The 15,148-nt window shown below is 56.4% G+C and overlaps 1 protein-coding gene across 1 annotated transcript; it reads left to right on the forward strand.

The window, feature by feature from the left end:
• The first annotated feature begins 3,548 nt into the window (after nucleotides 1-3,548).
• LOC122899219 lies at nucleotides 3,549-14,394 on the forward strand. Its single transcript, XM_044236807.1, has 11 exons — nucleotides 3,549-3,699; nucleotides 3,988-4,064; nucleotides 4,762-4,837; nucleotides 6,177-6,250; nucleotides 6,706-6,730; nucleotides 7,088-7,305; nucleotides 7,679-7,703; nucleotides 10,371-10,436; nucleotides 12,173-12,249; nucleotides 12,637-12,713; nucleotides 13,899-14,394. Exons 1-11 carry the CDS (start codon nucleotides 3,549-3,551, stop codon nucleotides 14,029-14,031), a joined length of 999 nt encoding a protein of 332 aa, XP_044092742.1. The 3' UTR covers nucleotides 14,032-14,394.
• Nucleotides 14,395-15,148: the final 754 nt, after the last annotated feature.

Raw genomic sequence — 15,148 nt, forward strand, 5'->3', positions numbered from 1 at the left:
CCGCCACCTAGTTGATGTCGGGGCCCCAAACACAGAGGTGAGTGAGGACTGAGGCTGGTCTCGTGGCCCTCGCTCTCCCCTAGAGACACACTGGCACAGAGGGATTTCAGATTGTGAGGGCAGCTCTTAGTTCAGGGCTTCAGGACCTTTTATCAGGGGCCGTGGGTTGGTGTCAGGGGCTCGGGGATCTCCGGCCACAGGGAAACGATGACTTTCCTGTCCCAGATCCATCCTTCATCAGGATGGCAACTCCACTGTCCTCCACTGTGGCTTCACCCACAGCCAGCCGTCTAGCTGAGTCCCTAGGCGGTCCCTTCCTCAACACCTGCCGAGCGGCTGGGAAGCATCCCGTCCTCCCCTAGGTCCCACGCACTCCTTGGACTCAATCACTTGGGACACCGTGGCGGCACACTCACGTCTAGGCCGGAGGGCAGGGAAACGGGGCACAGAGTGTTCTGGGGAACACTCTCGGGTAGGTGTGGCTGCTCAATGGATGTGACCCAGGCCATCACGCGTGCTCACGGCGCTCTGTTGTGTTTCTGTCCTGTCTCTGCTCCATACAAGCCGTTGCCCAGAGAACCTGTGGGTGTGGGAGGGGGCGGAATTCAGAGCACAGCACACGGCGACCCCTTCCTAAGTCCCACCTGGCGGGAGGAATGCCTGCTGGGCAGCTGGCAAGTAGGGGCAGGAGACAGATGGACTAGAAGGGAAGGATGTCCAATCCCCCTACGGGCTTCTGACGACAAGGTGCCGACACTGCTCTCTTTTTCTGTGCATCTCCCAGAAATCTGTGGGGAGTGTCTTTCTGAAGATGTGGAGCCGCCCCCAACCACTCCAACCCCTCCACCACGACGACGACGACGACGACGACGCCGCAAGAAGAGAGTCCGATTCAACTTGCACGATGATGTCTACATCATCGAGGACACCGAGGAAAGTAGGTACCTTGGGGATTGACTCATTACGTTGATTGGAGACGCATTCTTTTGTTCAGTAGCACAGACATAATCAAAGCTTTTAAAACTGCTGAGACACATTTTCCTCTGATTTCACTGGTAGCCATTTCTCTCTATGGCGTCCGTCCGTCCCCTTTTAAGTCCACAAGTCACGATGAGATCCTCATTCAAACTGGATTTAAGGGGGCACAGGAAAAAAGTGTCTACTAGCTGAAGGGATGGATCTTAGGTCTTTCTGGAACACACAGGTCCCTACGGGTCTCCCCAGGAAACATGGTTCTTAGATGTGTAGGAAGGAAGAGACTATGTTTTCCGCCAGGAATGCTGAACAGAAAAATGGACCAGAATAGGACAGGAGGTTTCAGGATGTCCCCCCTCCACTTCCGCCCATTAGCCACATCTTACATGGGTGTGCTACGTACCTTCAAAGGAACAAAACGACCTCACCACATTTGGGGAACTCAAGTACCCAGTCCATTCCACGTGGTTACCGTTCTACACATGCGGCCAATGCACTGGGGGACGTCTTCTCATTCTAGAAACAGACAGAAATCTGCGGACTAAAGTCTCACACAGCTGGGTTCCCAATAGCCCCAGACAGGCACTGCCCCCAAATCCATCATGGGAGGAAAGAACACATTCCATGGCATCCATACACATCATGGAGTGCAATTCAAGCGTAAGAAGAAACAAAGGTTTCCAGTATTTTACGAAACAGATGGACCCTGGAAACCTACCACGCATTTTGAAAGCAAGCACACAAGGAAAGAGGTACACGACATGATCCCAGGCTTTGAGGACACTCGAGTAGGGACATTCGTAGACCCAGAAAGTACAAGGGACGATGCAGGGAGGAAAGGGGGAGGGCCGGGCATGTCATGGGTACAGAGGTGCCATGAGATAGGATGGCAACGTTTTCCCCGTAGATGGCAGTGCGGTCTACAAAGCATCACGGATGTCAGCAGTGTCACTGAACGGACACGTACTAACAAATACAACCATCCCCAGTACTTAAGATCCCATCACAGAAAAACCCACTACACCAAGGCACGTCAGAGGACTGATAGGGTCACACAGCAGAGGTGCACGGAACAGGCCCCATGACCAGCTGAAGAAGCAGCAAGCTGGCTTCGTTTCACAGAGGGCAGGAGGGCTCAGGGGACTGCGCCCTGAAAACCAGGGTGTCTTGAGTGTTTCCCAGACAGACGCTGATGAGTTCCCACTGATGACATCCCCTCTGTTGGAAAATCAAGGCCCCATTTCCCTTTTCCATCCTGCTCCCCTCCTCTGTGATTCTGTGTACACCACTGTATACTGTGTCCACCACTGTTGGCCCACTGGCAAGTCAGGCCTTGCTTGGTCACCCTTCACGTCCATTCCCTCTGGCCCCACATCCACATCCAGCAGACTGAACTCCCCGAGTCATTCCTGAGTAGCGCAGCCAATATCCTGCCAGCTCCTCTCTGTTCTCCTAGACCCTGTGGCAGGCCAGTCCAAGGACCTTCCTAGGTGCTGGACAGAGGAAGGTCCCCCAACTCTCCCCGACGTAAACTCACCTCTCTTTCTCAGAGACAGAAATGGTGCTTCCTTGATTTCTTCCATCAGTGGAGTTGGATGAACATCTGGCACTTTACCTCCCAGGGGAAGGGGGCAGCAGTCTCCCCTCGTGGAGGAATGCTGGGTCTGGCCTTTTACGCACAGTGGACCCAAAAAGGGTGAGGACACAGGACAGCCTCAGTTACAAACTCCATGGGACCAAACACCTTCTTCAGCAGAGAAGGTTTCTCCTTGAAAGAGAACGTTCTGTCTGGTGATCAGAATGGACTTCGGAGATTGAACGATGCTCCAGCATCATTCAAACGGTCCTCTTGAACTCGGGTGGGGGAACGTGGACTCAACCACGGGACCTCATCCAATTAGCTGCCTGAAGTCCTCCCCAAACCTTAGAGCTGGCCCAACAGCGGACAGGATGCTGGGATCCTCACTGTTTCCTTTTCCCCAATCGCAGGCAGGTAGACGCTGGGAGCAAGGACAGCTGTACGTATTTAAGAGCATGTGGCTCTGGGAGGAAATCTAGAGTACAAAGAAGCCTGCCCCCTGATTCTGGGTTCCAACAAGGAACGGGGGTTGGGGGATACTGACCGAGACTGTCTGGTGAGGCACAGTCACCACGTCGAAGAGGGCCTAGAAGAACTCGTACACAGGGAAGGGGTGATCTGTGTGCACGTGGGATGAAGGCCCTGTGTGTGTGGGTGTGTGCGTGGGACCCAACATCCCTGAAGCAAATCTCCTGCAAAGCAGGCCTACAGCCTATCAGCACACACTCCAAGACTCCTCTGGGTAAGCAACTGCCCACTGGTCAGAACACCTGGGAGTGTTCGGGAAGCCACTGTCTTCAGGGGAAACACACACACACACACACACACACACACGGGACAGCTCAAGAACAGTGGAAGGAATCTATCACACTCATCGACGGTGCTGGCTGTTTACGGAAGCTACGATATCCGGGCTCTCCAGTATTGCACATGGGATTTTCTGAAGACAAAGGATGAGTGAAGCAAACTACTAGGCTCCTTTCCCGAGGGTTGAATGCCGCCCGGCAAGCAAGGCTGCTTTGTATGCCATGCAAAATCTTACAGAGACGTGATGCATATAGTCGCAGCAGGTGGGGATCTTGGGCCCAGAGCTGATGTCCAAAGCAGCAGCGTAGGACACCTTAATGGCACGTCAGTCAGGAGAGGTTAGGGGACTCGGTCCTCACACAGAGCCAGGTGAGACTTCCATGTACAGGTCTGGCTACCTGGCTTTGATCAGGGTGCTTTAGCTAGAAAGACAAGAACCCTGTTTGCGTTTCCTCCCTGCTCCTCTCCCGTCCCTTCCTCTCTGCACCGAGGACAAGGCCCGGCAGCAGAGCGGCCCGTACCTCCTACACGCGCACACTCGACTCCTGTCCTCATCCATCCAAACTCCCCGCCTACATCCGGAGAAGCCTCACCAATGTCCTCACAGTGCCTCTGTATCCTCCTAGCTCCCTACGATGACCTGGTGGAAGAGCTACTACCTACTTTGAGGGCCGAGGAGGAAATTCCGTCTCTCCCTCCTCAGGTAAACTCATTGTTCCTCAACTTTTTATTTATTTCAAAGACAGAAAGACAGAGAAGGGGAGAGACAGACAGACAGACAGAGAGCGCACGAGAGCGCAAGCAGGGGGGTAGCAGAGGGAGAGGAAGAAGCAGGCTCCCCTTTCGAGCAGGGTGCCCAATGTGGGCCTCCATCCCAGGACCCTAGGATCAGGTCCTGAGCTGAAGGCAGAAGCTTCAATGTCTGAGCCGCTCGGTCACCTCGATAAAGTCATTTTGTGCTTCTGAGGGACAGCCAGTGTTTGATTTCTCTTTCCATGAACATCTGAGCATGGACATGCCAGAGGGGAGAGACAATGTCCTTGGTGCTGAGAGCCTGCCGTGAGTTTATACCATTAACGGACAGCAGATTGAGACGGGCACTGAGAAAACGTCACCACCGTTGCTTTAGGCAATGGATGGTCGTGAGCATTTTCCACCAGCTCATTCTGTCTATGGGAAATGGCTTTGGAATGAGTTGCTGAAGAAAATGGACGGGGGAGTTTTGACATAACAAGCAGGAGCCGTTTCGGGAGGTCATTTCCTCCTCCTCTGGATCATAGACGCAATGACCGCATCCCATCTAGCTTCCTTACGACACACACCAAGGGCACAGAGATGTCTGCACACGGTGTGCACAGGGTGCTGGGATCCTCACTGGGTTTCCCTTTCTCCAACTGCAGGAGGCGGCGACCGGATACGTCCCGTATGCGTATTCCCCCGTCATTCCCTTTAGGGAGACAGATCTAGCTGAACAAGGTAGGGCTTTCTCTCCTCCTCTGGTCTGGAGAGCTTCTCCCCTTCTGAGTTCCTCCCGGGCACGGAGGCTGGGGCGGACTGAACAAACGGAGTGTCCTGCAGAAAACCAGGACCCTGTGCTACAGTCCCTGCAAACCAGTAGGTCACTCGGGCGGTGTGCTTGGTGCGTCGGAGGGTTGGGGCTCGTTTTCGCGTGGGTCGATGCGACGGGACCGGGCATGTGGGTGTGTGGACTGCGTGCGTTTCACCAGAAGACATCTCCCGCTGAATGGACTTGAGGGCACGGGTCAGAGTTTCAAAACCAAACCTCCTTCATCCCCGCTGCACACACCGCACTAGGACACCGCATTCCTCGCTGACCTCAGCTCCACCTGGAGGGTTGCTCAGGATTCCCTTTCTTCAGACAGGGACGGGGAGAAAGGAAGGGGCCCACATCTGTCCTAGCTCGGGACGTTTCTCAGACAGGGTCAAAACACAAAGGAATCAGAAGCTACTTTAGTCAACCCAAACAGAACCACCAGCCTTACAAAAACGGTCCCGTCTTGAACGCACAGAGGGAAGGCTCACTGGCAAATGGCAATGGCCAGGAAAGCTTCATCATTAGCTCGGGGCCCGATCCGACTTCCTGACAATCTGCTACACGGCCAGGTTAGAGAGTGCCCTTCTCTCGCCTGGCCTCGGCTCGCTCGTGAACTTGCCGGGTCCTTACTGGGGGAGCTGGGTCCCGGGAAACTGGGTCCCGCGGACTCCAAGGACACACCCGCATGCCACGGGAAAGGAAGACTGGGAAGAATCAGCACTTTGTGGATGGGGACTCTGTTGGAAGGGTCAGATGTCAGTACGTAGAAATCCTGGGTCTTTGGTTTTCCTGACCCTGCATGACTCAGGGACAAATAGAAACCTCTAGGGTACTTGTGCTTGCATTGAATGCAACCCTGCCACACAGGGTTCTTCTGCAGAAACACAATCTCCTAGAAGAGGTGAGAGATAGGTGGGAGCGGCCAAGAAACGGTCTTGACAATGACCACGACACAGTCGCTGGTTGGAGGAGCTTGCCCGACAGTACAACGGACCGTGTCTCTTAGTGTTTACCCTCTTTCGGCTTGAAGAGCTCACCCTGATTCCATTCCCTGTAGCTCGAGTTCAGAGTCAGTATTTCTCCCTCCGTTCCTGCTCCTTGCCCCGACCTCTCTCGATGCAGCGGCAGCTTGCTCAGTCCATACCCACACACCCCAACGTCGCCAGACACTCCCGGGCACGCCCACCCCAAGCGAAACTCCCTGAGCTCTTCCTGCCGAGCCCCACCGGTGGACTGACCATTCTCTGGATCTCTCCCTAGCTTTGCTGGATGGACAGGCGGGGGAACATTCAAAAGAAATGACAAAGGAAGACGCCCCGTTTTTCACCAGAGTGGTACGTTGGCCTTTCTTTGGGGGAGACACAAAAGTCTTCTGGCTTTTTAAATCAAGGTTACATAAAAAAAAATCTCAGCATGCACAATTGACAGGGGAGGGAGAAGTTTGAGAGAGAATCTGTTACCAAAAGCTACCTAACCCCGATGGCATTGCCGGGGGGCGGGGACAACCACAGCAGGATCACCTACCATCTGGAGGGCAGGGAGCTTGGGTACGGGTAGCAGCTATTCCTCCTTGCCACCTATTTTGTCCAGTGGGACCCAAATGGGGGACCTCTAGGAAGACTGGGCGCACCTGTGGAGGACTCGTTTTGCTCGTCATACTTTGGGGCTCATGGGCCTCTAGCACACTGCCCCATCTGGCTTCCTCCCATCCCCCAGGGAACAAAAGAGCCATGCAAACAGGACAAAGCCTGATATGATGTTCATACTGTTTTCCTTTCTGAAATCACAGGTGTCCCTGCTGGAAGGGGATGGCGGTAAGTATTCTGTACTCTAGAGTCACTCACTTGTTTACAGCAACCTGGAAAAGGGCCAAGGTCTGGGCTTCCTCGCGGGCTCCACGATGAGAACCACCCTGATTCCAGATCCGGCGGGACTGAGAAGATGGGTCAGAGTAACAGAAAGGGATTTTCTGGGGAAAGACCCGTGGCCTCATGGCCCTGTCCCCGGAAACTACTGCGCTGCTCTTAGGTGGTGCAGGTTTGGGGGCAGGCAGTAGGTGTGCCTTGGAGATGGACTCTTTCACAGTAACTCCAGGCCGTGGAGCTCCAATGGGAGGCAGAGTTTCTATTCACGTCCCTGCTCCTCTCCTGGACCTTTCATCCTCCATCCAGGAAGGGCCCACAGCAGCTCAGTCCATACTGATGAGCTCCCCACCTCCACACTCTTGTCCACATGTGCACGCCAAGCAAAGCTCCCCGAGCGATTCCCGAAGAGTTCCATCGGGGTCCCGACACTCTCTGTGTGTATCCACCTAGATTCCCTGGCTAGCGTGGATGATGACCTTGACGTGGACAGCAGAGAGGGAGAGGCCCCATTGTTCACCAAGGTGGTAAGTTAGCCTTTCTTCGGGTGAGGTACAACATCCCTTGTTTCTCTGATACTCGCAATCAGATCTGAACACCGCAGCACGTACAATGTCCTTGGTGGGGAGACTCTTGAGGGAGTGACTCTTAGCCAGGGACACCCCATTCCAAAGACCCTGCAGGAAACGGCAGGTTCGGTTCCAGTCCACAGGGTCGTGAGTTTGTTCACGGGTGCTACTGACACCGCCGGGCCACCTGATGGACCCAGGGCATGTGACCTCTAGGTGGATTCCGTATCACTGCCCATGACCCTGCCTATCACCAAGAGACCAAAAGAGCTGGGCACACAGGACGAGGCAGGACTTGGTGTTCATCATGTTTTCTTTTCTGAAATCGCAGGTGGCCCTGCTGGAAAGGGAGAGTGGTAAGTATGCTGTCCTCTAGAGTCACTCACTGCTTTAGAGCAAGGTGGGGCTTGCTTGCAGGTTCCATCTTGAGAGCCACCCAGAATCCAGATCCTGTTGCAACGAGACTAAGGGTCATGTTCCGGACCGAGACCCGTGGCCTCGTGACCCTGCCCCCGGAAGCTACCGTGCTGCTCTTAGGTGCCGTAGGATCGGGTGCTGGGCACGAGGTCTGTTTCCATGGGAATCCCTGTGCTGGGATTCTCAGGGTTGGTGTATGTGTGTCAGGTGGGTGAATGCTCTGCTCTCGAATGTGTCTGGTCCTCTCAAAATGGCGATTAATGGTGTCCACGTTCTCAGGGACGTTTCCCATCCCTGTCACGTCATGAACGTCCATTCATGGGAAAACTCTTCAACACCTACAATTGAAAGAGCTGTTCTTTCCTTGCAAATACACATCAGTTCCCCCAGAAAACAAATCCCGTCGCTAACTAGGAAGGGCTAGACTGTGCCCCGAAGACACAAGTGTGTCTTTTCCACTGTTACTGAGTCAGTGTCCATGGGGCTCTCCCGCCAAGGTAGGTCTCGGGCAAGCATGGTCACATCACCTCCCTCTTCACACTGCACTCACACACACATCTCTGCATCAGAGGCCCCACGATGCGTCTTCCCAACCTCATGGGAAGCACTGAGTGCTGGGACACACTTCCTCCCTTCTGCAGGCGGCTTCCAGGGCACCTGCGTGCAACAGCCCATTCGGGGATGACCCGCACAAAGGGCCAGTGGCCAGGGAACAGATGGGGCCAATTCACTCCGTGTTTCTCCATGGAGAAACCATTTCTACCATTTCCCTGCAGATACTGTGTCTAAGAATGCAACTGGCCTTCTCCCAGGGAAATCCCACACCCACCACTGGTCCTTGCTGGGGCTCTTGGAGGTGGGTCCAAAAGGTGTCCTATCCAAGGGGGAATGAGGTGGTCTTCAGGGACTGAGCGTCACTGGGGGCACCTGGGCCCCCTCCATGCAGGAACAAAGGGTGCTCTGTGCATCGCAGGGTGGCCAAAGAGAACCTCAGACCTCAACAGGGGTGACAGGACAATCACCACCCATTTCGCTCGCCATCTGTCCATGCAAGAGGGCCTTGTTAGATTCAGAAGGTTTGGGCCAATAGACAACTCAAGGGAGTTCAGTGCCTGGAAATGGAAACAGAGCCAAATCAGGGTTTCAGGGTTCTTTGGCAGCCGACAAGACTTTCTCTCATGAGAAACATGGATTGGAACAGAATCTGTTGTTCCAACATCTCTCTTTCTCACTCGCATGCACGGGATCCACGGGAGTACCTTTCGCTGCTCTCCGAGGACACTCAACGGGCTTTTCCAGGGTAGTTGCACCAGTCTGCGTTCCACGAATTGCATCCAGAGTCTCCAATTTTCTGCCTCCTTCCCACATGGGTCCTGGGCTTGAATTCCTGGTTTGGGTCCCTAACGGACAACGCCACAGTTCAACATCCGTTGCATTCGCATTGCCCTCACGATGCCTTACATTGAGCATCTTTTCGAACAATGTCTGTCTGAGGGCCGAGTCATTCTTTCCCTTCGCAGCACAGACTATTCCAGTCTTTTTCTCGATTCTTTCATTTGGTGAAATCCCGGTCTTCTTTTGTTTGGTTGGTTTTCTTTCTTGTTTTTCCTTTTTGTCAGTGAACACACCTTTTCTGAAATAAGGATTGCCAAGGGCGTCTCCAGTCTGTGGCTTGCCTTTTCACTCTGTTCGCTGTTTCAGAAAAGGTTGCTTTTTCTGGGCTCCTCTTGGGAAGCATCGTGATGCCAACATGAGCGCACTTCCTTGGGCATTTCTCTTCCGCTCCCAGGTGCCCCTGCCTCTTTGTATGCCAGCACCCTCCTGTTGGCTCAGGGGAGTCATCCAAGGTATTGGAAGGTCAGCTTCTAGAGACCCACCACCGACTTCTTCATATTCAGAAACGTCGTGGCTCGTTGTGTTCCTTTATGGTTCACTTATCTACTGTAGCAGCTTCTCTGTCCCGAGAGCATCACATTGTATGCTTTAGATCAGTGCTGCACGGAATCCGTTCCCCATTTATCTAGGAACTGGGGCTTCACCTTAATCTCCTCGGGTCCAAAGACCTCCAGCAGCGCCTGGTGCGTGTGTGAGTCCGGGAACGTCTTCCCTTGATCAACGTCCGTATCAGGCCAGCCACTGATGCCCGAGAAATACGCAGGAGAGCAGGCCTTGTCTCTCGCTCCTGGTTGGTGTCTAGTGCTGAGTGATCCAGGAAAGAGTCTGTCTAGTATCCATCATACACAGTCATTTATATTCTCAGTGCAGTACACGGAAATCATCAAGGGAATGAAAACGTCCAGTTGCTCACTCCCACTAGCCACACGTCAAGAGTCCCATAACGACTGGAGATTCCGATGGTCGCGCTGGGAGGGGACAGCGGTCATGGGCATGCAGAACTGACACTGAGGTGACTGCTGCAGCGTCATTAGAAGGCAGGAAACTCCAATCCCCGTCTCCTCCAAGGGCTCCGGCTCCACCAGCCCCGTGAACCTCTGACAGCACAGCAGAAGGGTCAGGCAGATGCCGCATGGCCCAGAGACATCGCAACGCACTTGGGATGAAGGGGTGAGGCGGTTTCTCTCCTAACGGCATTGCTCCTCTTTCAGTTCTTACAGACCTACTGGTAGAGAGCATCGAGGACTACTCCACCAGTGACGATGAAGTCTCTTCAGGTAGGGAACGGCACCGAGGAGGGGAACACTGGGACATGGCTCCTGGGAACATGGGGTTGCCCCTGCCGCTCCAGAGAATGAAGAAGGTGGGTCAAAAACCACCAAGGAAAGGGATGCTCTGGCACAGGCATGATTTGCTCATGTCACGGTTTCGGGATGAAAAGAACAGGCCAAGTGTCCACGGGCCTTTAGGGTAGGCTGGGTTTATCATCACCACTGGACTCCTTGCGCGGCTCCTTGAAGGATCTTTTCCATCAAAGCTGCTCGTGCCTCCCTTGGCCGCTGCCACATGTCAAAGCTTGGCCTCTTTGCTCATGGCCTCTCGGGAATGGTGCACAAGAGATTCTGCATCTTTCTTGGCACGGGCCCAGACCTGGTCATGCTCAGGACTTGCAACCCCAACCGCACTCTCCTGGGCAAGATAACCGCGACAGTACGCTCTGGTCTGAGCCAGGAGGTGGAAGACGGGTCTAAATTCTCTCCCTCATAACCTCCACTACCAAACCGTCCCGGTTCTCTCCAAGCTGCTGTACCTTCAAGGGGACTCCCAGAGCTGCAGAAGGGAAAGCGTACTTCCCCTGGGTTCACTCCACATGCTCCCGTAAATCGGAGCTTCTGCCAGTCTTCACACCCCAGCCGAGTCTAACCTGTGGACATGTTCCCAAGGGCGGGACGCCCCCATGCAGCTGCCCTGGTGAACCCCTTTCGTGGGCCACGGTCCCCCGGGCCTGTGTGAAGGGGCTGCGGGACCTGCTTCACACACTTGCTGCCCCGGGTCCTCTCTACCTCTCACCAGCTGGCGTCGAGGCATAGCACAGAGCCTCTTGGGAGCAGGGCCAGGGAGTCACGGTTCCTCTCACAAACCCACCTCGCCGGCTTACAGCCCTGGCCATGCTCCCCACTCCCTAGGCATGCCCCAACGGCAAACGTTCCTCAGGCCTGCCCAGGGCCCTACACACACCCCGGCCCCGTCCATTCCCGGCAAGCCTCAGCAGGAGAACTGGCAGGAATCCTGTGTTTCAGTGACCACACCGCTGGACGTTTTCCAGGGCTGCCCTGAACAGCTGAGGGCGCCTGCACAATCTCCCATGCTCCCGTCTCCATTCAACCTCTGTAACACTTAGGGAAACAGAGGGCACTGAGTTCCCTGAAACACGTCCCTGGGAAGGTTATCCCCGTCCCTGGGCAGACATGGGCTGTGGGGAGGTGGTGGGCCATCTCTCCCTGCACTTCCCCAGCAATCCCAGACCCAGGACAGCTGCTCCCGGCAGAGACGGATCGGGGGATTGATTCCGGGGGACCCAGGATATCTCCTCTCTTTCCTTGGTTGCCCCCTCCTGGACAACAATAGGACTGGTGGAGCTTGGCAGGGGGAAGGACATGGAGCATCTCTAGGGGAGGAGGAGGAGGAGGAAGGAGGAGAGCAGGGAAGGACAGGAACAAGGACAGAGGAAGACAAAGTCCCGCAGAGGCAGTCTTAGGGACAGTGACAATCTCCTGGGGGGAAAGGATCACACAGCCAGGCTTCCGGGTCTGGGAGAGAATCGGAGGTGGGAGGAGCAGGTGGGCAAACAGAGATTCCCCTGTACCCTGCGGAGATCAAGCGACCAAGGCCAGGGAGGACTCGGAGCTAGCGACGCACCCCACTGAGGGCAGAGCCCAGCATCCCCAGAGCAGCAGGCCGTGGGTGGCCAGCTGCACTGACTCCCTTTGTCCTCTCTCACGGCCAACCCCAGCATCCTCGCTGCTCTCTGACCCGGAGAAGGATTCCACGGAAGACAACAATTCCGACGAAAGGAGCCACCCTGCGCCTGTAATTCACTTTCACCTCCATCTCTTGGGCTTCCTCTCTCCTCTGTCCATAAGCGCCTCCTCCCAGCTCTTCCCCTTTCCCTGCTGTGACAATGGCATCCCTGAAGGCCCTCGTCTCTGGCAGGCACTCGGGCTTTGCATCGGAACTGCTGCATGAAATCCCTGCGAAGCCCTCCTCACCCCTTTACTACCATCACCCTGACCCCTCACCGCTGACTCTGGGAAGCAGCCCCGGACAGCAGAGCAGAGAGGAGGGCTGGGAGTCGGCAGGGCACGGCTCACCTGGCTGGAGGGCTCTCGGGAAGGGAGGCTGGGCGTGGGTGTCCCCCACTTGGTTCTCTGATGCCGGGGAGTCTTTGCTTATACCCAGTTCTGCTCTTGCTCTCAGCTCTCGAGAAGCTTCCCTTCGGTGGACATGGTGCAAACGACAAGGGAAGCAGAAGAAGAGGAGGACTCGGGAACGGGGTGAGGCAGGCAGGAAAAAAGGCCGGTGAACATGGACACATGTTCTCCCTCGTTGCCCCGTCCCTGTTGTGGGTACCTCGGCAAACCGCACAAAACCCGGGGTGATGCCCTAGCCTCTGACCACAAAGAGGAGAGGAGAGGAAGGTCCCAGTCCCTGCAGGCACCAGGAAGCCCTGAGAACATCCCACGGGGAACCTCCACCTGATCTGTGCAACTCCCTGTGATGGTTGGGGACTGTCGTCCTGGCCGCCTGGAGGGACTGGACCCTAGGCAGCCTAGGCACGGTGACCTTCTGGCAAAGGGCTCCACGCCCCCCATTGAGTCCCTCCCTCTGCACGACCCAAGCCTTGCCCTCTCACCCTGCAAAAGTCAGCAGACGGCTTGCTCCCGGACGACACTAGTCGCGAAGAGACAGTGGTGGGGTGGCTTCCTCTCCCACTTCAGGCACGTGAGAAATGAGCGAACGAGACAGGCCCCCGGGCTCACAGGAGCAGGACAGCTCACCCCTCCCAGCGCTGCATCCCTGTGGGCACGGAGTTGGGCCCGGTCTCCAGCTGAGTCACGTCCACCAGACACTCCCATATGATCTGACCAACACCTCCAGTCCCCCGAGCCGACAAGACGCCTCGTGGGAGGTAGTGGGTCCCCTCATGGCACCATTTTGCTTTGTGAGTTTCATACTCTAGAGACTCTCCTCGATCCCTCAGTCGGCAGGGGAGACCCACCAGGGAAAGGCCACCTTGCCTGCTCCCACCTCGCCCAACACCCGCCCACAGCCCGTGGACTGTGCGAACTCACTTCCCGTGGGAGTCGGGAGCATGTGGTCTCTGCCACGCCACCTGCAACACTCGTGTGGGCAAAGGCTCCCCCCACAGAGAAGGGCATGTCCAGGGTTCTCAGAGAGGCTGGGGAAGGGACAGCCCAGCAGGAGGAGGACCCCGCCGTCATGCAGGAGGACGCTCAGGGAAGGGGCCTGAGGGACCCTGGCAGTGTAGCCTTCATTCAGCCCCAGGGGGCCCAGGGGAAATTCCCCTTTCTTCAGGTCACGTGTGGGTCCTGCAGGGAAACCTCCACCTCAACACCTCAGAACACACGTCCCACAAAACCCCACAGGCCTCTGATAAGACCTGGCCCAGGCCACACGCCACTCGCTATCTCACACCACTCCCCCCGTTGTCTCCACAGCTGCGCCACAGGACAGTGTGCCCACCACCCCGAGGCACCAGAGGCTCCTGGGGTGCTCCGACAAAGGGAGCCAGGAGGGCCCTGGGGCCCCCCTTGCGGCTCCGATTTGGGCCCGGAGGAGGATTCGGCATGAGCACACAAGGAAACACGCCTGCAGGGACGGCTCTCTTACGCCTGACCTCCGAAGGCCAAAGAGAAGACTTCAGGGCAGCCCACCCGAGGACGGCACTGGAGCCCCGAGGACGAGACGAGAGGACCCTCTGAGTCGGCCGCCAAACCCAGAGTTGGCTGCCCGGGCCCTGCCAATGACGGACACTTGAAGCACGAGGCAACCACCTGGGCCCACAACAGTCCGTTGTGTGGGGAGACTGGGCCCACCTGGGACTGGGCCCACCTGGGACTGGGCGGGACAGCAGCCTTCCCGTCGTCTCCCCTGTCTGCTGCAGGGGCTGCTCCTCCTCCCACTTCCCCTGCAGTCAACGGCAACCCTGCAGAGCATGACACAAGCAGGACGATGCGGCACTGCCAGGGCCCCTTGACCACCCTGGGATCCACTCGAGGGGCAGCCGCCCTACCCCTGCTGGATTCCCCGAGGGTGTCGCACCGGAACAGCCCCTGTCGCTTCGACGCACAGGACCGTGACCAATGCTGGGCTCCACACTGGCAGCGGCCCCACAAAACGGGCCCCGCTCAGCCTGTGTGTTTGGCAGCAGCAAGAGGTTTAGGGAGGAGAGGCTCTCCCCTGCACTCAGCGGCCTCTTCCTTTTACAACTCTGACAGCAGAGGCCTCCCCCAGCTGGGCCTCCCGCACCTGACCAGGAACGACCCACGCGGAGGGACAGCTCTACGCCCCTACTCAGCAGGAAGAAGCTACAGAAGATGAGACCGTCCTCCTTCAACGACCTTAACCACGCAAGACTCCGCACTGGTCAGGGGCACACGAGGAGGGAGGACAAGGCTAGCTGAGCACCAAGCAGGGAGCTGGCACGCCACACCGCCCCCCAACCTGTGATACGGGGGACATCCCTCAGTCGCTCTGACTGCCCTCAGGCTGAGGAAAGGAAAAAACTGATTCTCCCCAGATGGACATCAAAACCCAGCAAGACCGGAGTCTCCCTCGGTTTGTAAAAGTCCTCGTGATTCTGTAGGAAGAGGCCCGCTTAACGAAAGCCTAGCGACCTGCCCGAGGCCCGGGTCTCCGTTTCCTGAAGCCCTGACATCTCCCTCCCCTCCACGACACTGAGGGAGGC

The sequence above is a fragment of the Neovison vison genome, chromosome 2 (genome assembly GCF_020171115.1).
Source record: "Neovison vison isolate M4711 chromosome 2, ASM_NN_V1, whole genome shotgun sequence".
NCBI classification, from domain to species: Eukaryota; Metazoa; Chordata; class Mammalia; order Carnivora; family Mustelidae; genus Neogale; species Neogale vison.

Coding starts and splice junctions, on each gene's coding strand:
- LOC122899219 (XM_044236807.1), top strand. CDS start 3,549: ATGCCGCCCGGCAAGCAAGGCTGCTTTGTATGCCATGCAAAATCTTAC. Junction 3,700..3,987: donor TGGCACGTCAGTCAGGAGAG/GTTAGGGGACTC, acceptor GTATCCTCCTAG/CTCCCTACGATGACCTGGTG. Junction 6,251..6,705: donor CCCCGTTTTTCACCAGAGTG/GTACGTTGGCCT, acceptor CTGAAATCACAG/GTGTCCCTGCTGGAAGGGGA.